The sequence below is a fragment of the Mugil cephalus genome, chromosome 3 (assembly GCF_022458985.1).
Source record: "Mugil cephalus isolate CIBA_MC_2020 chromosome 3, CIBA_Mcephalus_1.1, whole genome shotgun sequence".
Taxonomy (NCBI): Eukaryota; Metazoa; Chordata; class Actinopteri; order Mugiliformes; family Mugilidae; genus Mugil; species Mugil cephalus.
In genome coordinates, this window is record NC_061772.1 from 15,267,522 (window position 1) to 15,293,319 (window position 25,798).

The 25,798-nt window shown below is 46.4% G+C and overlaps 1 protein-coding gene across 2 annotated transcripts in view; it reads right to left on the bottom strand.

Moving 5' to 3' along the window:
• fto (FTO alpha-ketoglutarate dependent dioxygenase) overlaps positions 1-25,798 on the bottom strand; it is a 113,693-nt gene that overhangs the window by 67,972 nt on the left and 19,923 nt on the right. The window contains exons 3-7 of one of the 2 annotated variants that reach the window (XM_047580442.1): positions 24,707-25,742; positions 22,167-22,292; positions 18,369-18,448; positions 17,383-17,526; positions 10,121-10,240 (exon numbers count right to left, since the gene is read on the bottom strand). In XM_047580442.1, coding sequence (XP_047436398.1) covers positions 10,121-10,240; positions 17,383-17,526; positions 18,369-18,448; positions 22,167-22,292; positions 24,707-25,742 — 1,506 coding nt within the window. The remainder of the gene's footprint in view (positions 1-10,120; positions 10,241-17,382; positions 17,527-18,368; positions 18,449-22,166; positions 22,293-24,706; positions 25,743-25,798) is intronic. The other variant, XM_047580443.1, reaches the window with a different exon arrangement.

Genomic DNA, 25,798 nt, shown 5'->3' on the forward strand with positions numbered 1-25,798 from the left:
AGAAATGCACCGCTAACAAAGTTTTGATTGACTACAAGGAGTATGAAGAGGAGCGATTCTTCATTTTTTTGCATCTGGCAGAAAACCGCGGAGCTGCCGTAGCGAAAATGAACAGGCCGTCTTATATGTCAACCCAGTGACATCAACTGCGAATTACCTCTAGACGCACACTGAAAAAGAAAGAATGACTGTATCTCGAGTAATGCCAATTATGATCCACAAGATTAGAGCCCCCCCACCCCCCACCTCTCCATCAGGTCTGGACAGCATCAGCCATAAAGAATAATGCTGTCAAAGATGACATTGGGAGTTAAGGGGGAATGAAATGTGTTTTTTACAATCACCTTTGTTCGCGATTTCAGTGAGGTTTTCAATCACGACTAAGCATCTTTTGGTATTTTTAACACTCATTGAAGTCAAAGGTAATTCATATATTCTCTGTTGCATCATTGTAGGTCAAGGCCTACTGGAAATTCAAAGCAGACTGTGTTTAATGGGCTGCTTTCCTGTACATGACACTGGAGGCCCTGTTGCCTTAAACAATTCCCCCCACGCCACAAAGCCATACAGTAATAGACAATGGCACACACCATGAAGCAGTTACATATAACTGGATTATAGACTCATATACTCTGTAGGAGGCTGTCTGCTCCAATCTGACAAAGAAGTCGCAGACGTTCTAGTAGCTTTTACATTTGAAGCGAATGTTCAACAAAGGCACCCGCAAATGCTCTCAAAAACGATGGAGTGCACCGATAGGATTTGTTTAAGCAACGCGAATTAAAAGCGAGTACAGTGCACTTTGTATCGAGCACCTTATTAATGCAATGAATCAAAAATCCATAGAACGTTGTTGTTTGACATCAATTCCCATTTTCTTGACATTCGTGTTTGCTTAGCGGCCGCGCGTTTCGGTTTAATCTTTCAACAAAACAGTCATTAATTAGAAGGCTGCTCGGCAGTCAGCTCGTATTGCGAGCGCCGCGCGTTGGACCTTTTGATCAGCATTCGAAAACGGCCCCTTAGGACTTTTCAAACAATCTGTTCTTTAAAATGCATTACCGTGGAAAAAAAAAAAGGAAAAAAAAGTCAAGATCAAGTATGCTATCAATTGACAATAATGAAAGGAACCAAAAGCCACAGAGTGCAATCTAATATGTGTGTTTTCTGATTACTGCTGCGGCGCAAAGATTTCATTTCAAAACCTCTGACAGGCGATACGTGGATACGGTACAAGCTGCGTTAAAGTCACCTGAGCGTTTCTAAACGCACACGATTTTTCCGGACATTTACGCGGCGTACTTCCCCTCCCGTCGTGTTCATGTGATGATTGCTCCTCACCCAGGGAGGCTGATGAGAGCGGCTAAAGGGTGTTTATGAGACTGTTAGCCAGGAGAGGATGCCGCCCTGCAGCTCTCGCCCAAATAAAAGAGCCATTTATTACATCCAACATGACCCTCTCATTACACACAAATAGGAATTAATGAGTGCTATATCGGGCGCTCCCAGCAGAGCGAGGCGGGGCCCACTAAAGGACTAGCGTTAATTACACTGTCCTACATCTCACCCATTTAACACCACCCATCAGATCGCTCTATCTACAGGGGAAGGATGGCCGCCCTCCGCTTCCACGGATATAGAAGATAGTTGCAAACCAATTGTAAGGAAAAGTGGATTTTTTCACACATTGTTGTACCAGAAAAATAAAACACATCTCGGGTTTGATCTCTGCTGCGTTCACAGTGTACATCCCTTGGTTTTGAAAGGTGCACAGGCAAAAACTTCCCACAATGCCCCCAGGACTTGTACTTCCTCTTGAATGTGCGCACACATCCCCTTGTTTACAGCATCGGCTTTTCATCGCTTTGGTTTACTTCATCTCGCGAGCTCCGATTCCAGCTGGAATCTTTCGCGTTTTATACCTCTCTTCTCCAAGCTTCCGAAAAACGCCACAACCTCCTTCCCTCCACCGCCAAGCTCCAAGCAAACGACGCAGCTATCATCGGCGATCTTTGCCCGTGTTTCCCCCCTTTTCTCTGTGCTTCTCCGAGCAAGTCAGGCAATTTCACAGAGCCCGCCAGCCAGAATCGCACCCTTCTCTCCGCTCATTGTTTTCAAAGAAGGCCTTATGTACTTAAACCCGGATCGCTGCTTGAAACACGATCGCCGCTCCACCGATTTTGAAGAATTAGCGAGGTGCCGAGAAATTAAGCGGCTGCTGTTTTGCTTACGAAAATCTCATTTCCGCCGCGCTGGTTACCTTGCGTCCGGGCCCGCCGCAGAGACAAAGAGATGAAAATTGTAATTTGACATCACGGCGTGAATCGACGTTACATTAGTTTTCGGGCCTCACGTGCGAGTAGTGATACTAGAAAACAAATAGATTTGTCAGAAGCTGAAGAAGGTATGTTCTGTTTTTTGTCCCCGATCAGGTCTTAAGTGGGATTTTCTCAGCGTTCACTTTGAGGATCTATAGTTGGGCCGTATTCATTTTCATTAATTGGTTTCCTTTATTCTTTCTCAGTGTGTGGGCGACACGAAGCCTTGTGAGACTGCGACTGTGATCGGGGGCCGTACGAACGAACGCGAAAATGAATCCGAGTTGACGCGCGGATGAACAATAATAAGGATCGGCCAATAATGATCAACGGCAGGACCCGACGAGGCTCTACATTCAGATTTAAATGATTTTTATTAAAAGTGTGCGCGCGGAGATCCGAGCGCGAGGTGCTCTATTTTTGCCCAGCAGCACCAGCGCAATATGCGCACAGCTATTTCTGCACACGAGGAACGCGGAAGAGGCTCTGGCCGTGTATTCAGCATTCAATAAAATGCATGTTGATCCAAAACTATATAAAGACTTTATTTAATTTTTTCCTTGTTTGCTGTCGGTGACAGGTCAGTGTGTATCCTCGCGTCTGCGGCGACGTCGTCGACTACTACCGATCTGACATGATTACCTGAGAGAGTAAACAATTACACCTGGATCAAAGTCCCGAAATAATCACACGTCAAATGCTGGTTAGCGGTAATGTCTCTAGTCAGCTATAGGAGGGGCGGGCTTCGCTGCGAGATGTTCTGAAATCTCGCTTTCATCTTTTTTTTCCACTACTTTCTCCCCCCATCGAGGCACTTTTTCGACAAACACACGCTCCTTCCTCGCATCTCTCTGCTGGTATGACACAGGAAGAAGCCGGGCCCTGCAGCCTACCCCGCCGTCCGGACTGAATGCGATTAAGCTGAGCAGTGATTAATCTGGGGCTGCCCCATAATTCCTCTTTACCACTTTAATGGATGTTATCTCCCCTCCTCTGAAGGCTTATCTTGCTGATCGGGGCCAAGGATGAAGACAGGAAGAGGAGGGAGGCGGCTACGGGTAAGGGGGGGGCAGAAATCAAACCAAATCCATACAGGGGTAAGTAAACGAATAAGTCAGTAAATAAGCGAGTAAACAAATAAATGCAGGGATTGAGGGAGCTGCTAAGCGGATAAGGCAGATCAGTCTCTGTAAAGTGCTCATTTGTTTTCTAAGAAGACGAGACAAGCCGCCTTCAAAGTCCGCCGATACAGTAAAAACACTGTCGGTTTCACAACTCACAGGCAAACAAAGCAAATTATCCAAACTGCTGTCAATAACGCACCCTGCCCACATGTCATAAAGACGAGGACGTACACCGCACTGTGGCTGACAGTCACTTGTGTACAAGGACAGCAAAGACATTGTCTCATTTGCGGTTTCCGCACTGTGACATGCAGACACTGAGGATCGAAATCCTCTAATACATTCCAGCTCAGTCATCCATGGCCCCGAAACAAGTTTGCTCAGATCAGAGTCTAACGTGTGAATGAAAGTGCAACAACCATAAAGTTCCGTGACGATGACTTACTGCATCCTGTTATTGGGAAGAAATTAGACATATGCAAACACCTTGCTCGAGAGTGTAACACAAGGAATGGCCGCCCAAGCAGAACCGTTGTCCGGTTTGGTTGCCTGACGCTCAGTAGAGCATGGTACAACACTACGAGCTTGTTGTGACTGGCACTCCCGCGTGAGCGTCTTTTTGCACGCGTGCATATGCTACTCTAAACATTCAAAAATAACCCTAATACTGTGGAAGCTTCAAAAGATGCCCGTGAATAAATACAGCAAAAGTCCCCACGTCTACACGTAGCTTCCACTGAAAATAAGATTTCCACCGTAAGTTTTCCCAAACAGACACCGCAACGTACGCGCGCTTGGCAGCGTATCTGTCCCAGAGTTGTTGTCCTCCCATGTCTGCCTTCATGTATAGAAATGCATGCGCCTAGCAAAAGACTGACAGGGTTAAACCTGTTCAAAGCTCGCTTTTTTTTTTTTTTTTTATTCCTGTCTCTCTTTCTTTTCGCCCTGCTTCGGCTTACAGCGATGTTGCGGCGAGATTCTGTCATAGACAAACCTCTGTGGGATTCCATTCAATGCTAGTGTACATCTTTAGGTACAAAGCTGCGGGGCTGCATTGGCTCCAGGTAACATAAACGCTCCCTTCAAGCCACCTCGTATCTGCCCATGAAAATTCTCTAAAGGGGTTTAAGCACTTACGCAGAAACACTATCAGGCGCTGCCGAAAATTCAGCTTACCCTGTTGAATGGGGACTTCAAAGAGAATCGCAAATACCTTTGCACCGCTACTTTTTCCTCCCCTCTTCTCCCTCTCTCCGCGCCTCTTCCTGCTTCTTTTCATTTTATATTTCCAAACACAAGCTGCTGCGCGATGTAAAATGTATTATCAGCCGTATATTTCCTCTTTAAATGAATAATAACAATAATCTCTGAGTAATTTCTTTTTTATGCAGCTCCCTCTAAATGGGGCAAAGCAAGCGGACTAATATACAGCTGCGGGTAAACAAGGCCGAGCAATAATGAACGCGTGGATTAGGCCTCTAGTCTATGTTGTGCGATAAGGGAAAACAGCTGCTGCTATCCAGGTAACGGCGCACACTGACTGTCAATGAAGGATAAACTGCTGTGTAGCTGCACGTTCACCTCTCGCGGTGCGGACACGGCGCGCGCGCACACGCAGGCACGAAACTCGGGGAGTTCACGCGGCGCATATGTGCGTAAGTACCGCAAAGAATCGGAATATAATAAATGCATAAGCCTATTTACGCAGCGCAGAGCTTGAAATGCAAAACAATATGATGCACAAACACAGCGCGGTTTAATGTAAGAGATAATAAATGGCTTCATAATGAGCAATAAAAACGGCCTTTAAACAGTTTACTGCTTAGTTCACACTTATAATTAATCTGGCTTCCATGTGTGCATATAAAGCGGGTATAAAACTCCGCGAGCAAAGCGAGAAAAATCACCCCCGGTAAACATCCGACGCAGCTCCAGCCTCTGGCTCCGGGAAGAAACGCTGCCTTCTTTTCTCTCACCTGAATCGGGGGGGGGGCTCGCCAAATAACGCTCCGCAGAAATATTGCTCCCTAAAATTATTTACGGGCGAACGCACGATGCAAACCATAACATTTATAATGTTTTACAAAGCCATCAAATAAGTGGAGAGGGGATTAATTGCCCCGGCCCGACCTTAAAATAATTATTTTGAGCGGTGCAACTCTAAACTCCAATGAAATTGATACACTTTGATAATTAGATTCTTGGCACTGACCCGCTGAAGTCAATAAAGGTTATTAAGGCCAATTGCTGTCTAAACGCATTACGGGCAGAGTAAACTGTCCGTCGGAGGCCCCTGCTACTCCAGCGCCAATATGATAATCCATTCTCCGTCCTGGGGGTTTCTTCCCTAGCGCCTGTGTCTCCACTCTGCCATACAAAACCAGATTGGATTCGCTTAACCTTTCCAGGACTTTGATCAAATGAGCTCACACAGCAATAACATTTACATTGACCCCCCCGAACCCTCCTACTCCCGAACACACACACATATAACCCCTCTCCCTTTTTTCTTTTTCTCAACCTCCCCCCTCCCGCCCCCCTCTCTCCGTTTCTGACTCCACAGACTCTCCCCGCAGCTCCTCTCTCCGACCCCTCCTCGGCACGTTTGCTCAATAACCTAATCAGCTATTGATGGCGACGGCCGGGGCCGGGGCTGTGTACGTATGATTGCCGCGCCACCATCCTCAGCAGCCCAGATTGTTTCCGAAAGAGGCTGCTATTATTACGGCGAAGGGGGAGAAGATGAATTGGTCACCGAGCGCATCTCCGCGCACACTCGGATGCATGCAAAAAGCCAGCCTCCATTATAAATCAGAGGAGGCAAATTTTGTCACACTGGGAGGAAAAGAAAAGGAGAAAGAAAAAGAAAAAAAAAAAATAAGAGATAGACCGAGCCGTCGGAAAACAGGGACTGACAGGCCGGGTGAACGGAGGAGAGGGGAGACGTGGCCCCGATACCACTTCCTGTTTTGTACATCTTGAAGTATACAAATGTATTCAACCGAGTGGATCCCATTTATTTATTATGAAAGTAGATTAATTTCCTTGATACGCGTTGAAAAGATTTCCATCTACAAGGCTCGTTCTCCTGTCAAACGGGGGAGAGGGAGACAGAGATGTGGCGAGATAGCGGGAGAGAGGGAGAGAACAAGAGAAAGGAAGAACATAAAGAGAGAGAGAGAGAGAGAGAGGGGGAGAAGGAGAGAGGGGGAGCGAGGAAGACGGAGTGCATTGAAATCTCTTTGCATCCGGCGGCTTTTGAAGTTGTGAGATGAGCAGCCACAGAAGTCAGGAAAGTGACAAATTAGGGAAAAAGCTGTACTGTGCAAGCAGAGCTGCTAAATCAATTAAAGTCATGCCGAGTGCATACATTAACATCAATGACTCACACACACACACACACACACATATGCACAGGACAGAGAAAAAAATATACAGGGAGATGTGCTCATGGGCTCGATGTCGCTTCTCCCCCACAGTGAAAAGAGGAAAGATAAAAAAAAAAAAAAAAAGAAATACCACACCGGTGTTTAAAATATTCTGCATAAAGCCAAGTCTCTCTGTCTACTGTCACTCACGCGGAAGCCATTCATTGTCGCTAGTTTAAAGAAATGTCACTATTGTAGGATAGCCACGGCAGAGGGGTCCTGAGGGAGAGCGCGAGGCACGCGAGCCCGCCGGGTCTAAACGGACTTTCAACACCTTTTATCACAGCGGAACGTAAAAAAAAAAAAAAAACAAGAAAACCTTTAAGTTAATGCTCTTCCCCGACTCCCCCCCCCACCCCCCCCCACCCCAGAAACAACCTTTACCTTACATACACCGAACCCCAAGGCGCGCTCCCGCGCACGCACACGGTTTTGCCGCGCGTCCGCAAACCCAGCCTCACCTGAAGATTATTCACGCAGCCCGCCCCGACTCTTTGTTTCTATCAGAGGAGCGGGGCGCGGATCCGCGAGGTGCCGCCGAAACAGAGGCGAGCGAAAGCGAGTGGACTTGTTTTGTTTCGCTCCCTTATTTATTTATTTATTTATTTATTTATGTATTTTATCAGAATGTCATTCAGATGGAAGGATGAGCATTTGCATGACAACAGGCTGAGGAGCAGAGAGGGAGCCCCAGGGAGAGACAGTATCCATAAACAGGAGCTAGGGCCCCCCCTCCCCAACCACCACCACAACCACCATCCCCACCCTCCACCCCCTGCACACACACATATTGCAATATTCTTCATACAGACTAACAAACGCATACATAGCCCGGCGCATCCCGCAACACCGTGTGCTAAATATGACAATAAAGAGAGGAGGGCTGGCTGTTTGTATTGCTATTTTAGCAGGATAAAACAATAGGCTGTTTTATTGCGCCGGCACACTGCGTGAAACAACACAGAGTCATTTTATAAGCCCTATTTAAAGAGACACGTATTTGTTATTTAAAAAAAAAAAAAACACTCGTGGTGATATCAGACTCGACAAAAATAATGCCGCATTAAAACACACTCTGCAGGCAACAGGGAAATCTAAGTAAATAAATGGTAAACAGCATCAGCACGCAGCAGGTCACCGGTGTTTTCGCTGCGTTCCGCCACGCTGTCAATTGCCGGCTCCGAAATAGTAAAGTATACGCAATAAAGGAACGCGCAGAGGAGGGGGTAGAGGGGGTGCGCGCGTAATTTAAATAACTCAAAGTAATTTAGAGAAATGAGATTTAATCTAACTGCGCGAAAAAGGCTCGCAGCTTTTTTTTTTTTTTTTTTTTTTTTTTCCCTGAAACCTCCAAAAGGAAAATCTATAAGTCACATCTATAAAGTGCTTTTCATCAGCGTATCACAGGTCGATGCATGTATGTAAATATTGCCAGCAAGAGCAATAATGTTGTCTTCCATCACAATAGTTAATCATTACCTCCGCACGCTCACCAGTGTATCATTTTTATTTAGTTTATTTATTTCTTTTCGCACGGGTTCAGTGTGCGTCTGGGTGCATGCTGCCATTTGACAATGTGATTAATTAAATTTTACGAATTTTCCGTATAATATATGTGTCTGTACAATGTGTCAGGGAAAAACATGTTGAAAAATATGAAAATATACAGCATGCACTTTTTTGGTCACATAAATTGTATAATAGACTTTTAAAATTGAAAAAAAAAAAAGACATCTTGTTAGTTTAATTTCTTTTTTTATATATATATAAGGAGAGTATCTCACATTTTTATTTGATGCATTGCATGCGGCGTGACGCGAACTTCCCGCTGCATGTCAGAAATCCACATTTGGAGACGCAGACACACACACACACACACACACACACACACACACAAACGCGCCCAGTGGACAGGGTTTGCCTTCACCATTACGGAGAGACACAGCAAGAGAAAGCGAGAAAAGACCTCACATTTCACTGATGCCCTTTTCTAAATACAGGTCCAAATCACACACTTCATCTGGGCCCGGAGGTGGAGCTCTAGATGAGTTTAGCCCCTGTCTGCTAACCCCCACCCACCCACCCACCCACACCTCTGCCAGGCTGTTCCACTGCGCGAGAGAGAGAAGGGGAGAGAGACTGGAGCCGAGCGGCGTCAGGCAAGCAGCGGCACTCTTCTCCTCCAGCCCCTGTCTTTATCCCCGCCTGAGCATTAGATGTGATTACTGCTCAGCGCTCGACACTGACAGAGACAGAGAGCTCCCAGAGACAGCAGGAGCGGGTGAGAGACATAAAGAGATAGGCGGTGAGAGAGGCCCGAGCCGAGAGAAAGAGAGCAGCACAGCTCCTCCGCTCCCTCCGCTGCTGATACGGCGATACAAGAGTGCCCCCTGCTGATTCTGGTGTCTGGGTGTCGAACACACACTTACATACATACAGACACGCTCGCGCGCACGCGTTCATACAATGAAATCGAGCAACGCGCGGAAGCCGTGGGGAGAGAGAAAAGCCAGAGACCGAGCACGGATCTGTGTGTGTTTGTGTGTATTGTATCTACATCTGTTATGCGTGTGTGTGTTTCTCTGCAGCCGGAAAAAAAAAAATTACCAACGAACAGAGCTGTGACTCAGGTGCCTTAATTATGAGTCTGACATTACTAAGTGATTCCTTTACAGTGGTGTCTAACTAATAGGCGAGCGCCCACGCTCCTCTCTCATAAAACTTCTGTCTGAGGCCACGATTAAACACATGACACATCCTTCAACGACGCGGAGCGGCGAGAAGTTGGACGATCCACCGTGTCATTTTGTAACACAGTCCCCCCCCGCCCCGCGCGAGGAGCATCGTCGGGCGGCTGATCACTTGTGTGGTTTGGGTAAGGAGCACAAGCGAAGGCATGTTGAGCATTTAGGGAGGTGAACATCCTTATTATTATGTGGCAGAAACGCCTCCTGTTTCTGGGAAATGGATTACTACGGAATCAATATTACTATCATTATACTATCCTTATAATAATTATTGTACTTTCAGGACAAACATGTTAAGCGACAACATAGTCCTAATATATAAATATATTTATTTCATGGCAATATATATATATTTTTTTTTAAATAAGTTTGGTACGTTAAACAAAAAAGCACATATGCATCAATCTGCTTTTAGAAATAAAAACAGATCTTAAAAAGTTTTAATGGAAATGCATGAAGCGGCGTGACTGACTGCGAGCTGATGCGACGCTAAGCTATCTCACCATGGTCTCCATGAGCCTCCAGTCCTTCTCCAGCTGCTCCATCGGTCTGGTCCACCAGCTGCAGAAGCGGGCGTAACGCTGGCCCTGAAACCAGTACTGTCGCAGCCACTCGAACTCCACCTGCACACACGCGAAACACACGGGACAAAAATGCTCAGAGAGGCGATTTTTTTTTCCCCTAACTAAATCTGATCGTAGACAGGGGATGAGAGCGTTTTTGATATAGGCTATACAAAATGTTTTCATATGTTACTGTAAATTACGATACGATCGAGTGTGTGTGTATATGGGGAGCTTCAGGCCCAGAAGAGAGTTGTCTCTCAACCAAAAGGAAAGTTAGTAAAAGTAGTGTGTACGTGTGTGTGTGTGTGTGTGTGTGTGTGTGTGTGTGTGTGTGTGTGTGTGTGTGTGTGTGTGCTGGTAACAAGCCCACCCTGTACATCCTCCTGTGAAAAATATCCTCAGAAAATACCCGGTACATATGCGCTGAAGACCAAAATACGTACGTTTGTCAGAAATAAATATGCTGGCAGATAAAAGCAGGGGGGAGACTGAAAAATAATTTAGGAAAGAGCACAGGAATTAAGCCAGGAGATAAATACATCAACAAATATATTTCAATAGAGAAATAAATAAAGTACATAAATACACATCTAAATAAATACAAAAGCAAATGAAAACATTTGAAAATTAATTAAAAGATTGCATTTTGGCTTAATATTATTTCGGTGCATTTAATGGCTCCGCAATTTATTTATTGAGTAATTTATTTATTTCTGTTTGATGTTGGCCATTACAGTCCTCCATAAATATCCAAGCGGGACGGTACTGAACTAAATTTTATTTATTAAATTATTATCAAAAATTGCCATAAATGTCCCCTGTGGGTAGGAAATTAAGGATTGCGAAAGCACTTGAATAAATATTTGCATATTTTGTTTGTCATATAATCCATCGCGTAACAGAAACCGTGCATGTCGTGACTCAGTGTCATTTAGAACAATGGAAAGTAGCCCCATCACTAATTGTACAAACACTGGTCACCACCGTCAGCACAATCACACCCTAAACTGCTTAATAAATTAGTAACAACTGTAGCATGCAAACAACGCACACCCAGTAATTGTCTATTCACACACACACACGTACGCACGCACACCTTCCACTCAGCACACCTGAAAACTCCGCCCTCTTCCTCCTCTCTTCCTCGTTCCCTACCCTCCTTCCCCTCCTCTCCTGCTCCGCCTGGAGATGACAGTCTCTGCTGCCGAGCCGCTGCGCTCTCCTCCGCTGGGAGTGTTTTTGTTTCCTGCTCTTTTGAAGTGCTGATTTAATCCTCGCAAGGATGCTCCACGTAGCCAGGTGTAGCCTATCTATTTCTAAGTGTGTCTTTCCGTGCGCATGATGGTGTGTTTGTACCTGTGAGCCGCCGCGTCGACATCAGTGCGTTTGTGCCCTGGCTGTCTACATAAGCGCGCGAGCGGCTTTGTTAATGTCTGTGCATACAATTGGCAGCGCGAGTGCATGTCAAAGATTGCCCCGACCAACGCCAACGTAAACGTGGAGCGCTGCGAGGTGCCCTCCCCCAAAACGTCCTACAAAGCATCATCCGCCCGAAACAATGCGCGCTCCGCTTTACTTTGACGTAGACAACTGTGCAACACAAACGCAGAGGCATGCAGCAACATCGCATATCAAATGGGACCGAGAGAGCTATTGTTCCTTCTCTTCAAACTATTTAGCTTTTTTGTTCTTCTAATACGGCATTAGCCACCGCGTACAGCGCAGCCTTTTCAGCGCTCGCAAACACAACGAGGTTACGGCACCGGAATTCTGCCTAAAAAGGCCCGTGAAATGAAAAATGTGATTCTTCTTTTCACCTAATATGTTCCATTTTGTATCGCTGATGGATTGTATTAATCTATTCACAGATTTTTTTGAAAGCGAGCCAGTCAGCAGGCTTAGGAGTTCTGGAAAACAAGGAAACAAATTAAATCTTGGTTTTGAGGTTTGTTTTGGGCTTATCGTGAACCCCGCCTTAACCGCCTCCCTAGATCTTTATGCTGCAGTGTAAGAACATGAACAAACTTGCGCAAAAAGCAAGTTAATATAATCTTGGCAGAAATATACTGTTCCTAAATTACATAAAATTAAGTGCTACATGTGAGTTGTCTCTTCGTTATTAAGCCTTGAAGTCTACCTTCAAACTTTATCACGTTGTATACAGGGGTGGAGCTGTGTCCGATCTCGAACTTGCCATAATCCACAATTCGGTATTCACACCTATTAGTCAAAAGTTTTGTGGAGGAGAGAGTGAAGGCAAGGTTTGAACTATCGGGCCACTTGGGGTGGCTACTGGCAAGGACTTCAGGACACAATATGTATCATGAGACTTGAGTCACGATACGATACGTATCACGATACTTGAGTTATGATACGATGCGTATCATGATACCTAGGTCACGATACGATATATTATGATATTGTATTATTCTACATAGTTCACAGAGACATTTTTAAATGCAGCTTAAAACAAGTGACAGTGACAGTGATAATTCACTGGACAAACTGAGTCAAACAATATTAATTCAAATTCAATTCAATTAAAATCCATTTCTAGTTTATCAAGTTTCTTGCCATTTAAATGTCAAAATTCTGAATTCTGATTTTTTCATTCAAAATGGATATTGTATCGGAAGAAAAAGTATTGTGATATATTGCCATATAAATATTTTTCCCACCCCTAGTTTGAACATCTGTCTGCAGTTCTGTTTCTTCCCCCTTGGCTCAGCGTTCGCATGCCTTTGAGTGTAGCCATTCAGAAATCCAACACGGCCAATCAACGGCTCTAATTGCGAAGTAACTTTACCTTCATAACTACACGTTAGCGTCCACACAATGGCTGCATCGTGCATCCATTTGGAGCTGACCCTAAGAATATGCCACATGTGCAAAAAGATTAAATGGGGCCCGTGTGGAAATGTAATTAAAGGAACATTTTGGAGAAAAGTTTATAGGTTGAAGTACGACATTACAAAACATCCGTCAGGTGGTAACCTTCAAAAGAAATGTAAACAAGTCAGACACTGTAACGTTGGGAAAAAAGAGGAGGGATGGTGTCCATGGCATGTTTTGTCATCTAGGCAATTCTGTTTATCTCCAGTCCAATGAGACGGATTTTCCACAAAATAACACGGTAAAGGATGAATACATGAGGTTAAAGAGCATGTATATCTGCAGCTACACACGCATTTCTAGCAGTAGCAACATTAACATGTGGTCGCTTCTATGTCATTTGAGGCAAGTTACCCACCTTTAATTATACCCCCCAAGAAAAACAAAGTACAAGAACTGTTTACACAAACAACTTGGGTGAGGTCTGTCCTGGGTAGAAGCTGTGCACAGAATCATTCTGCCATTTACTTCCAAAAGGCTCTGATCACAGCGGGGATGACATGCAAGGACTGGGGCATGTCAGGGAGAATACACAGCCAGTGGCACTGCTCAGCAGCGTCTCAGTCACTCCATACAACCCACCCTTCAAAGAAATGTCATCCTTTATGGTCCCTTCAACACACTCCAAATCCACTCCCCTTCGATCACTACAGCTCAAACACACAACAAAGCCATAAGAGCCGATATCGGGCGTCCTTTTCTCTCAGTCTGTCCATCCTTCTATCTCTCTGATTGTCTGCCTGTCCTTTAGTGAGAAGAAACCAACCTGTGTCCCCACTTTGAGCCGACATGGCTGCCTGCCACCCGCCGCGCAGGCCAGTGGCAGCCACAAAGCAGGCCATCTGAAGCAACTGAGGAGCGCTGGCTATGTGGCATTTGGAGTCTCGCCACCCAGCTGAGAGTTACCAAGCAGGGAACTCTGACTAAATGCCACCTATCCGGGCAGACAGATCGAAAGTGTGTGTGAAAGAGAGAGCGGTTGTTAGGCCTAGTTTTCTCTGAGATGGCGTAGGAGGGGGGACGAGAGGGGAGCCAGTGACTCCCCTGCGGCAGTCGCTGTCATCTCTCCAGGTGATGGACACACTAACTACACATTAGCTCCACATTAGTCGACCGGCCGCCCACCATGGCAACTCTGGAGTAAAAGCCAAGTAGCGCCCTTTTTCCAGCATTTAATGAGGCACAATTTTTTTTTTTTTTTTTTTTTGTCCACACCTTCATGGTATTCCCTGAGCGAGTCCAATCAATTTCCGGGCCAGGGCCCCGAGGTGAGAGCTGATGAGAGTGTGATCGATCCCCCTCTGCCGTCCTCTGTTTACCTTTGCTGGCCTCCCCACACATCAGCCAGGGTAACTGGTGCCCCCAGCTCTCCGTGAGCAACGAGGCACGCGATTTACACTCATCACACACTTGCCAGGGTGGTCAAACACTAGCTAGGTTATACCGTACATGCACACTTTGACGTATATATTTCATTTTCCATCTACATCCGCAAAATAGCAATCTTCAAATCTCTTTTTTTTGTCTTTGCCAGACCAGTGATGCTGGTAAAAGTGGTCCTCCTATCTCAGCTGCAACTGGAAAAGAGCTGCTTCCACACTGATGCATGTAGCATCTTTACATTGCAGCAACATTTCAGTTAAATATATGTATTAAATACAACCAAATGGAAATGCTGAAGGCCAAATCCCGATTTTGCAAGACTGAACATATCGTGCTTAGATCACCTCATCCCTTGTGAATAAGTACAGAGATATTAAACGGCCAAAGGAATACACCTGCGCGATGAACAATAAATATGACTCATGCGAATTAAAAAACAGTGTTAAAGGGTAATAAAACTGACGAATACAGCAGGAACAACAAGTACAAACTACACACCCCCGCTGTGATCTGCTAGCAAAGGTATGTTCTGAGAAGTGATTTATAAGATTACGATGATATTGCCACAATAAGCCCCACTGTAAAGGTGTTTCAAAGCTAGGCAAAGACCTGAGAGCCTCGGGAGACACATTCTGGCCTGGAAAACAGGACATTGGAAGGTCATACACACTTGCTTCCGCGCAGTTTACTTTCTGCCGGGAGCATGTGGGGAAAACCTTGTCCCTCCCTTCAATATTTACTGTGGGGGGACTAGCATCATTAGAGGGGGTCCCTCAGGGCACTCTGTCATACACCCACCTGGGAAGTGACACAGTGGCTTTAAATGAGACAAGACATTTGCGTCTGGGATTAGCATTTCAAAGCCAAACATGCACACAGGGGCCGTGTGGCGATGCTATGTTAGACTACCCCCGCCGCCGAAGACAGAAGGTAAGATTAAAAGGAGACGGTGAGAGGGACCGCGCTTAACAAACAGGTGGGAACACTGGTTTTCTGCATTTCCGTCTCCCATCAACCTCCCCTCCAGCTAGGCATCCCGCCCCATCCCCAATCGCTGACGCTCAGATGGCAGACGCTCCACTTCATCATCGTCAGTCCCCGCCCACATCCTCTGACAAATGTCAACCTCCATGCACGCACGCACCGCATTGCATTGTATCCGCGGAGTGTCAGCCGGCGCTAGCTTGCTGTTTAGCACTTTTTAAGGGAAGGCCCATAAGGCAGCGCTCAGGTCAGGCCGCCCGCGTGTCTCAGGCTTGTTCTCTCCTCGGTCGTCCATGTCAAACACGACCTGCGCAATATGCACCGACCGAACGCCAAAGTGGGCCGGCATCATAAATAACCCCGCCGACAATACATCATTTAAGTGGGTGTTCCGCTCTCGTGGGCAACTCCAAACAAATGGCCACATCGATCATTACGAGTGCCAGGTAGGGTAGGCTTGAGCCCTGGAGACCCCCCTCCCCTTTACTTAAACACTCAGCAGTCAGATACGTACACACACACACACACACATACACACATACACCTGATCTATTATAAATAGCACCCTGATTTCCTAAATAAACCCGCCTCGCCCTCCTGGTGGGTGCCTACGCTTGGTAATCCTGTGGCGCTATGCAGCAAACTAGCAGGTGTTGCTAGCTCAACTAGCGCGGCAGTTCTCCTGACACAGACGGCCCTATTGTTTGGCAGCGCTGAATAATTAATATTGTCTACAACCTTTAAACAACCTTACGTCAGACTCATCTGTCACGGCGTCCTGCTGAGGGGCCCGGGCACTAGCGTCGGCTAGGATGTGCACTTTGGGCCCAGGGGTGCGAAGGGGGAGAGGTGAAGTGCTATATTAACTGTTGGCCCGCGGCAAACTATCGCGGGAGGCCGGTGGCCGTGCAGACAGCCCCTCGCGTCCCTCTTTTCCGACCCCGCTCCATCCCTCAGCACCCCGGCCAGCATCACTCATACCGTTCTGTATGAAAACGGTGGGGGGGAGGGTTATGAGGAGGGGAGAGGGGCATGACTCCATCTTTAGAAAACATATGGAGAGGCTACTGCCTCACGATCCATCACAGGCCGGGACAAATGAGAACAACCCGGATTTCATATTGTCGGCATTTTCCTGAGCAGAAACAACAAGGTAAGTAGAAGGTGGGAAGCTGGGAAGGTTTGACCTGCTAACATGCAACTCCCAGTATGGACTATAAATGATATGAGGGAGGGGGAAAAAAAAGGGATCAAACCGGGATTAAATAACATCTGTGCACGATTCTGCCGATCAATTACTGTAACTCTTTTTGCTATGCTGTATGGGTCACTTCTAAATACTATATGTTGGAATACTGCAATGAAAATAATTAGATTTTGTGGACCTTGGATGACTGAGGCTATTATCTGGAAGGAATCTAAAATAGTGATTGTGTAACGTTACAGTATACCAACAGCACAGGCGCGTGAAAAGAGAACAAATGCATGCTCGCAAAATGTATTTAATCCCATGATTAGATACCTATCCGTGCTACTCATAGAGAATGCTTTCCTTGTAATACACATCCATTTCTGTGAGCTTGTTCTGATAAAATCCTATCCTATTTACACATGGTTCTTAGTTGTTTTTTTAACCTCCTTGGAGCACCAGATGGGCGAGGATTACAGTATTGGGATGATCCAGATAGTTTTAGGGAGGTGCGCGGCCCCAGATAAATGTATTAAAACTTTCAAAGACTGACACGTTATTGTCTAAACTCTTCTGGCACATAATTTGCGGGACAACGTAACTCATTTTGTAGAAAAACAGGCTACAGTTATTTCCAAATGCCGCTTCAACCAGCTCGATTCGTGTCTGCGTTTCTACAAATTAACAGTTGACGCTAGCTCAAAAAGTGAAAATATACACTCAGGTATGCACGCGGACACGCGTCCCCCACCTCATTGTGAATCTCCTCACAGTGTTGTAGCGTCGTCGGCAGCAGGCCCAGCAAGCTGTGGGAGCCCGTCTCTGGATCAGTGTGCAGGTTGGACAGGGCCTCTTGGCACCGTGACTGGATGTAGGTCAAGGTCCCACTGGAACACTGGTAGGAGTGAGACAGACCAAGTGTTACACGCGGCAACTGACATGTAGGGTTTACCTAAGGCCCTGAAGACGTTTATCAAACGAGAGCTGCCAGATAGAAGAGGCCTTCACCTCAGACGGCACGGTCTGGTCCCGATTATGGCATTTGCAAAATCGTATCCCACGTGACAATAAAGAGGAGGTATTTTTATTTACGGTATGAAGCGAGGGCGAACATCAGCCGAGTTAACATTCTGATTTTTAAAGTGAGGAAATAAGGCCGTCAGACATTTGGATATATTTTAAAACTCACAGGAAAAAAAAATAAAAAATCTGTTTGTAATATATGATTAAAACATATTTCTAGGCCTGTGTTCATTTTTCAGTTTATGAATCCCAGAAGAGAAAACTGAGTTTGTCTTTGTTTGTGCGCAATTTACTGTTAAAGGTTAAACTTGAACAATGTCTTTTTCACTTGAAGTCATTTTTAATACTTAAAAATGAAAAAGACATGTCTTTAAAATTGCAAAATGAGTTTAGCATGAAAAAAATGAAAACAAAATGTCATATTACCCAGTAGTTGTTTCTTTTTTTCTTTTTTTAATTTTTTCTTATTTGATCAGATTACGACAGTCTGTGGAGCAATGATTTTTTTCTTATTTCTATTTAAATGGTATTAACTGACGATTAAGAGGACAATATTGCGTTTTGTTTTGTTTTTTTTTTAACCACACTGTGTTGCACATTATCTTTTTACAGTGTTTCCATTAAAAACAGCATGGCAGCGGTCCGTACAGAGGAGACAGCTGGCACGCTATACAGCATTTTCATAACAGATCCGGAGTCCCGCTGACTTCTCACCTCGGCCACTCTGTGCGTGGAGCTGAAGCGCGCGCTGTCTCCGGCTAGAACACAGTGCTGGTGGGTACTGTTCAGGTCATCTGGCAAATACAGCGGAGAGGAAACTATCAGGACGTGCCAACAGCCGCATCTCTGAGAATCATCAAAAGAGCACGGAGGGAAAGCAAACGGGGAAAAGCTCAAACCGGGGAGGAGGAGAGTTTTCGTCTCTTTCTGGTCGCGTGACTTTTTTTTTTTTTTTAATTTATTTTTTTTTCTATTCGTTATAACGAAGAAGAGATTACGACAGAGAAAGCAGATGAAAAGCACAGAGTGAGGGAACATGACAACTAGATCATCTTGTGCTCTCAGACAGATTGCGCTTGGTCCAGCACCCAGTCAAATAGAGCGAGCGGCATTGTACTATAATTTTAATTACCAAACAAAACCAGATCGCGCTCAATCTGTCAAGATGGAAGAGCCATACCAACAAACATTTGTCCAATATCACGCGAGCTTTACAAAGAGGCCTTACTGCTGTTTCCTGTGTATCCCTCCATGTGTTTCTTTGTGTGTATAGATGTTTCTCAGCTCTGCCATTATTTGCCTCACACCAATAATTAATTTAGCCGTGACAGAGCTGTCATTCACTGCACATGTGCATATTTACACCCGCCTTGAGCAAGAGTACACCGGCTAATGCCTGTGATTTGAAAGTCAAACAGCCGAATGATTTGGGAGGAAGATATTATTGTTTGGCGGGAGGAGGGGTGGGGTGGGGTGGGGGTGGGGGGGCTAAAAAAAAAAAAAAAAAAGAGAGACGGTGACAAACAAAACAACTTGCCGGTGTTTTCTTCACCCTGATGAGATTGTGAAGGATTAGGTCTCTGGGCAGAATTACTCTGCGTCTTTAAAACTGTTTATATCCAATAACAAATTATCTCCATCAATCTGCTCTTTTCTTGGCGCGTCTGACGCGTCAGTGGGATCAGGAGGGAGTAGCGGCAAACTCGATAACTGTAATAAATATTTATCTTTCTTTCAACCCCTGCGCCTGCTGCCACTTGTCCTCCTTTTCCAGGAAGCAGGCTTTTAAATATATTGGGTCAACTCTTTTCTCCAGTCCCCCTGTGCATTGGGAGCTGGAAATCTGATTATTGAACAGGCCCGGTGTCAAGACTTGCATTGTTCTTTTTTAACCACCGAAATTCCATTTGGGTGGAAATGACGGTGATTCAATTTGCCTCCAGCAGCTCAGACATTAGCAGTTCAAGAGGGGCAGCCGCCATCAAACGCTGCTGAAAGTACATTACGGTGTCTGTGGTTATACACCGTCGTAGTTTCCTTTTAATACCACGAAAACTACTCATCATACGGTGCATGTCGCTAAAGCACTGGCGCGATATATTTTAACACTTTGTTCAGCGGGGGCTGCTCCATCTGCGGCGCGCGCAGGACGGGGCACGTCGCCTCACCGAACGGAGCGCCGCAATTGTTTGCACGTGGGAGAACGGCATTTCAGCATTTCAAGCGCACGTGCAAATTTATAGGTGAGTGCATATGTTGCGCGCGTTGTGCCAAGTATTTAATTCAGGTGGGCCGACAAAGACGACAGACGGCCGAGGACTGCGCGAGCCGCTATCGTCGCGGAGCAGTTGGCCTCTCAAGGGCGTACTCGCCAAGTGGAGCATAAATCCCCACTGATCCGCGACAGTCAAGTCCCATTAGAATGGTCTGCACAACAGCCCATCACTCTATTATCATGGCTGGCCTGAAACTGACTGTTCTATTGTAAATCTTATCCAGCTAAAGGAGGTCGGCTTCAAGCCCTGTCAAGCCGAATATTAGGTACAGGCATCGGCGCTCTCAGATGAAAACACAGCATCTTCAAAGAGTCGACGTCGGGAATTCATTAAAACCTTCCTATTCTTTACTTGTTAGGGGCCCATTTGAAAAAAAAAAAAGAAAAAAAAAAACTGGCCGAGCCGCTCTAATAATATGTATTTAAAGTAGACAGGTAAGATAGGCTAAGATGCGTGACGTCTTATCTTACAAGATGTTCACTCCGCTACAAACGCTGTTATGTATCTGTTATAACTTTTTTATACTTATTGTTTTAGCATTGATGCCCACGTACATACAAACAATGCATTTATTTGTAGGCCAACGCACGCTAGAATGAACGCCGCACACACTGGAGGTGCTTGCCACGTGTTTACACTTTACCGTCACAAAGTCAGAACAGGGACTGCGATTTTGTTTGAGGCTTATTTACACACAAAAGCAGATGACATCAGTTACATACACGTGATTTTGCATTAAATGTAATGAATTTTGGTTTCTGTAACAAAAAAGTAACAATATGTGACTGTATAGCAGATGTACACAGATCAGGCATAACATTATGACCACCTTCTTAATATTTTGTAGGTCGCCCTTGTGCCTCCAAAACATAATCGAACGGACTCGGCCCCTCTGAGGGGGTCCTGTGTTGCCTGAAACAGAGTATTGCTAGTTGGGTCCTATGGGTTGAAGGGAGGATTAGGTCTGTTCGTCACAAGATGGTCAGTGTTGTTTACTTCTCCCGTCGGTGGTTTTAATGTTGTGGCTGATCGGTGTACATTTGCTCCTGGAGGGATCAAAGCGGCAATCTCTTAATCACAAGAAAGCCTCTTTAATCACTAGGTCAAATACCTTTTTATGACACGTGTAGTCGGGGTGGGGATCAGCAGGGGCCCCACAACACTACAATATTTTAGACATTTTGCGACATGATGTGCGTGCCAGTATATTGTCAGGTATTGTTTTGTTTTTTTTTGTTTTTTTTAACTGCAAATGATGTCCTAGAAGAAACACTTCGTCAACAGACAAAATATTAGTCTACAAAGATACAATATTGTTTTCGTAAACCAGACAAAAGACTGACCGCTGACACACGAGCACCCTGTCCCTGTCTTAAATGGTTGTCAATGCAGTCCAGTGGTGCACATGTAGAATATATTGGACTGAAAACGTATGTGGTTTTATTATTATATCTCTAGTTACAAATGATAGAGTAACTGAGAAAGAAAGATTGCCATTATCCAACAAGCAGATGAAGGCAGGACTTTTTTTTCCTTTTACTTTATGTCTATCCTTCTATACTAATGAAAGAGGAGTGCCTTTATAAAATAATAAATCCTCCATCCCTTCAACCAGGGGTCCTAACTTCTTGTACATCCGAACGCGAGCTTCTGCGATGATGTGGATGAATGTCCTCGCGCTCAGAAAATACGAGAGCGCTTGGAAGGGCCCACGGGACCCGAGCGAGGAGGGTGGAGGTGTCTGCTGCAGCCAAAAGCATTAAGCCATGATTTACACCCCTGTGGCTTGTGTCTCTTCTCCCCATAGAGACATAGTCAGCAATGGGTCACAGGACTTCAAAAAATAACATTTGGTTTCCCTAACCTCTCTAATGCACACAATTTCATGGAACCTTAAAGCTCTGTGTTCGGGCCAAGTAACCTCTCTCACTCTCTCACACAGACTCCTACACACACACACACACACACACACACACACACACACACACGTGGCTAAGCTCCATTTCTCCAGCAGAGAGAAGAAGAAGAAGAGGAAGATGGAGCATGAAAGGGAGAGTGAAGTGCATCCTGCCTGCATGGGTCATTTGGGACAAAGTAGCAGAAACACTAAAACACAGGGTAATGAAAGTGCTCCTTCTTCCAAAGTCGGCCGTGGTGGTGGTGGTGGTGGTGGTGGCGGTGGCGGTGGTGAGTGCGGCCTCCGCGCGCACGTGTGTTTGTGGAGAAACTTTAGTACCTCTCATGTAATAGCAGTCTCCCGACTCCAGCGGCAGCGTCAGGCCAGGTGTGTGGATGTCCCAGGCTACCTTGAGCCCAACCCTCCAGCACGCCTTCTCGCCGCTGCCTCCCTCACTGCTCTCACCTGTCAGTCACACACACACACACACACACACACACCCAGCTCACTGTAACATTTGCATTTTTTTTTTTTTTTTTTACATTTGCATTCACATTTCAGACTCGGGGGGGGGGGAGTTGACAGTTCCACCCAGTGTGACTGGAACTCGAAACACGAAACACACCTAAAATAATCAAATTACCGTGTGTCATTATATTATAATGATGAGTATTTAAACATATTTATATTAATCTGATCCACTGTTTGATTCACTTATATAAAGTAAAGGATTAACCGGTTAAAAAGTAAAGCGTGCAATGATTAAATCAGTGCCACCCAAACAAAGGATGTAAGCTGTAAGCCTTTGTCTCCAGTAAGAATCACTTAACGGCCGAGCAAAGATGATATGTGTTGCTGTGGTTATATTGGCTGTTAGCACAGGATCTTTATGCTATCATTATGCTGTGCAAGAGGAAATAGTTGGATAAAAGCCCCTGATGTTGTTTAGTGAGTGAGCGAGAGTGTGTTATTGAACAGTATGTATCCTATGATATTCCTGTTTCTGGGCCCATTCACTGTAACCGCCTCCCCTGTTCTTCTCCCTCCTTCCATTCTTACATGGCGCACTAAGAAAACAAGATTTGGCCTGGCTGGCCAACACCCTTCAGCAAAATCAATACTAAAGTCTTTCTGGGCCTCTCTGCCCCACAGCTGCCTTTTCCTTTGCTCAGCACGGATAAATAGTAACTTAATTTCCAGCCATTGTGCTCTGAGAGCCAGCTAATGACAGCACTCCCCAAGGCCTCTGGAATGGTGGAAGATCATCCTCCGTGCCGGAAAACACTCAGTCCTGGCAGATTCCTTTGGATCAGCGCAGCTGGGAAAAACACAACCCTACACTTCTGCAGTCAAAGCAAAAAAAAAAAAAAAAAAATACAACAGCAACATAAAGCTGGAAAAATAGAAAGAGGATGCATCTCGAAAAAGGAGCAGGTGTCATGCAAATCTCTGCAAATCAAAGCTGCCCAAATGTGCTTTACTGCGCGTTGTAAATGCGCTGTTCTCCAAAGGAGAAGCAGTCCACAAGGTAACAATTTCACTAGGCCGTTCCCGGGGGTCTTCAGAGCCAACCGCTGGAACGCGCCGCAGCTCTGCTGAACCCTGATCAGACTTTCCCCTGTGAGGCACGGAGCCGCGGGGTCACTCAGAAAGAGAGGAGACGTAGCCGCTGAGCACGGCGAGGTGTTACGCTGCAGCGTTTGATGCCTGCGCTCACGGGGTCAGAGTTGAAATGGCCTAGAACAAATCATTTAAGCAGACCTCTGGAGCAGGTGTTCCTGGTTAAGGAACGGCAATGAAGAAAGCCCAGCTGGAGAGCGTGTTGGGATGTCGGAGCAGTTGGCACTGCACCTGTGTGATGCTGTAAAAAAAAACAGGGTCTCGAGACGCCCGGATTCAGACCGTGCAGAGCTCCCACCTTCCCACCAAAGCCCCGTCCACAACTGGGGGTCGCGTTTTGTTCTCGTTCCAGCTTTTGGAAGGTATGCGGCATGGTCTGGTTAGAGGCTGCACGAGGGGCACTGGGTTTTTTAACAATCACTAACTTGATTTTATGTTAAGGGCTTAAACAGTGAGCCTTTTTATAAATTAGAGTCGTGATAAAAATACGGATTCTTGGTTGTACGGCATTGTACGCAAAACACATTTTAAGATATAAATATCACAAGCGCCCTTCAAAGATATGTGCTAGATTTCTAAGTAAAGCGATTTTGCTGCGATACCGTCTCTAATAGTTTCTTTTGCACGTGCTCTCGTAAGCTCTTTCACCGCTGGGATTCTCCGTCAACTCAATCAGCAAATACCATCGGCTTTTGAAGGAGCGTTCCATCCGTAATTAGGAGGCATCGTCTCACCCGTACAGTAGAGTCGAGGAACACTCGCCGAAGCGGGGGCTCATTATTCCGTATCAGATAATTGCACATCGATCATTTCTCGGGGAAATGATTTAGATGAGATGCGGTGCGTGTGATAAGGCCCGTTTGTCAGACTGCGCCACCGAGTGCGTGTTGAGAGCCCTGATCCGAATGCCTGTGATCTCCCGACGCGCGGCCGGTGATAAGGCTGTCAGCAACAAACTGGCGATGACATTTGATAATGCCCCGACACTATCGCAGAGATGGATCGGATGGCTGCCGCACCAGAGGCCGTGTCTGCAGCTGCTACGGCGCTGCTGTAGGGCCATAATACACAGGGCCGGCTGCATCCGATCCACCATAAAGCAACTCAGATAAGTTGGAGGAGCGGATACTGAAGGGAAAGAGGAAAAATATACGCGACATATTTGAATTAAAGTGTTAAACAAAAGCTTCTGGGGTAACAAATCAATCTGTCTTCAACTGTACTTATATCCGCTGCGCCGCTTTAGCTCCGCCCCTTACCTTTGTCGTCATGACAGCTATAGCTGTAAACGGCCACGGGCGAATGAGTGACCAGGTTCTCGTCGTGGTGCCACCCTACCGCCATTTTCCCCATGCCAAAGTATGGCTCCTCTTTGAGCTGGCTCATCGCCGCTGGGTCCATGTAGTTGAGTAAGGTGACATTGAACTTGACCGGACCGGTGCATACCTGTGGAGGACTGGGCTGCGAGCAGCCCTGCCCACTCGTGTGTTCCTCTTTGTCTGGATTGTGGGAGTCTGACAGGCTGTGCTTTAGTTGAGCCACAGGTTTCTCCTGGGCCCCCAGTCCCACGGGTTCAGTTTCCGCGCCACCGGCGGCTTTGGTTGTCCAGGTGGGGCATTTTCCTTCACTGTGCGCCGCGCCTGCCGCAGCGCCGGCCTCACTCGGCTTCACCTGGAGGGACTCTCCCTCCTCGCCGCTTTGTTTGAACTCGGCCTCCCACTCGCCTTCTTGTTTTGACCCGGAGCAGCCTTCATCGCTGTGTTTGGACTCGACGTCCCACTCCTCGCTGTGCTTGGACTCTGTGTCCCCCTCCTCGCTTTGTCGGGACTCCGAGTCCCCTCCTTCACTGTTCTTGGAGTCTTCACTGTGCTTAGACTCCGTGTCCCCCTCCTCGCCTTGCTTGGCCTCCGCCTCCGCCTTCGCGCACTGCGTCAGCCTGTCCCCTTCCTTCAGCTGAGACACGTCGGAGCAGAAGAAGGTGTTGAGCTCCCACAGCGCCCTGCAGGCTGCCCTCAAATCGGGGTCGCAGCAGTTCTGCCCTTTGACCTCAGCGTCCTCGCTGTGCCAGGGGATGGCGAAGAGCCGCGTGTCCAGGTAGCGGTAGGTGTGGCCCGGCTCGCCCAGCAGGGCCCGTGACACGGCGGTGAACACATCCCGGTCGCGGACGCGGACCAGGTCCTTCAGGAGGCAGCCCTTCCGCCTGAGGGTGAGCAGAGCCGCCTGCACGCGGCCGTGGAGCTCGGCGGGGAGCGAGCACGATCTCCTCAGCACCAGGCCAGAGTAGCTGGAGTCCCACTAGGAAACACAGGTCACTATTATGACAGGTTCCTTATCATGACTCAAAAGAGAAG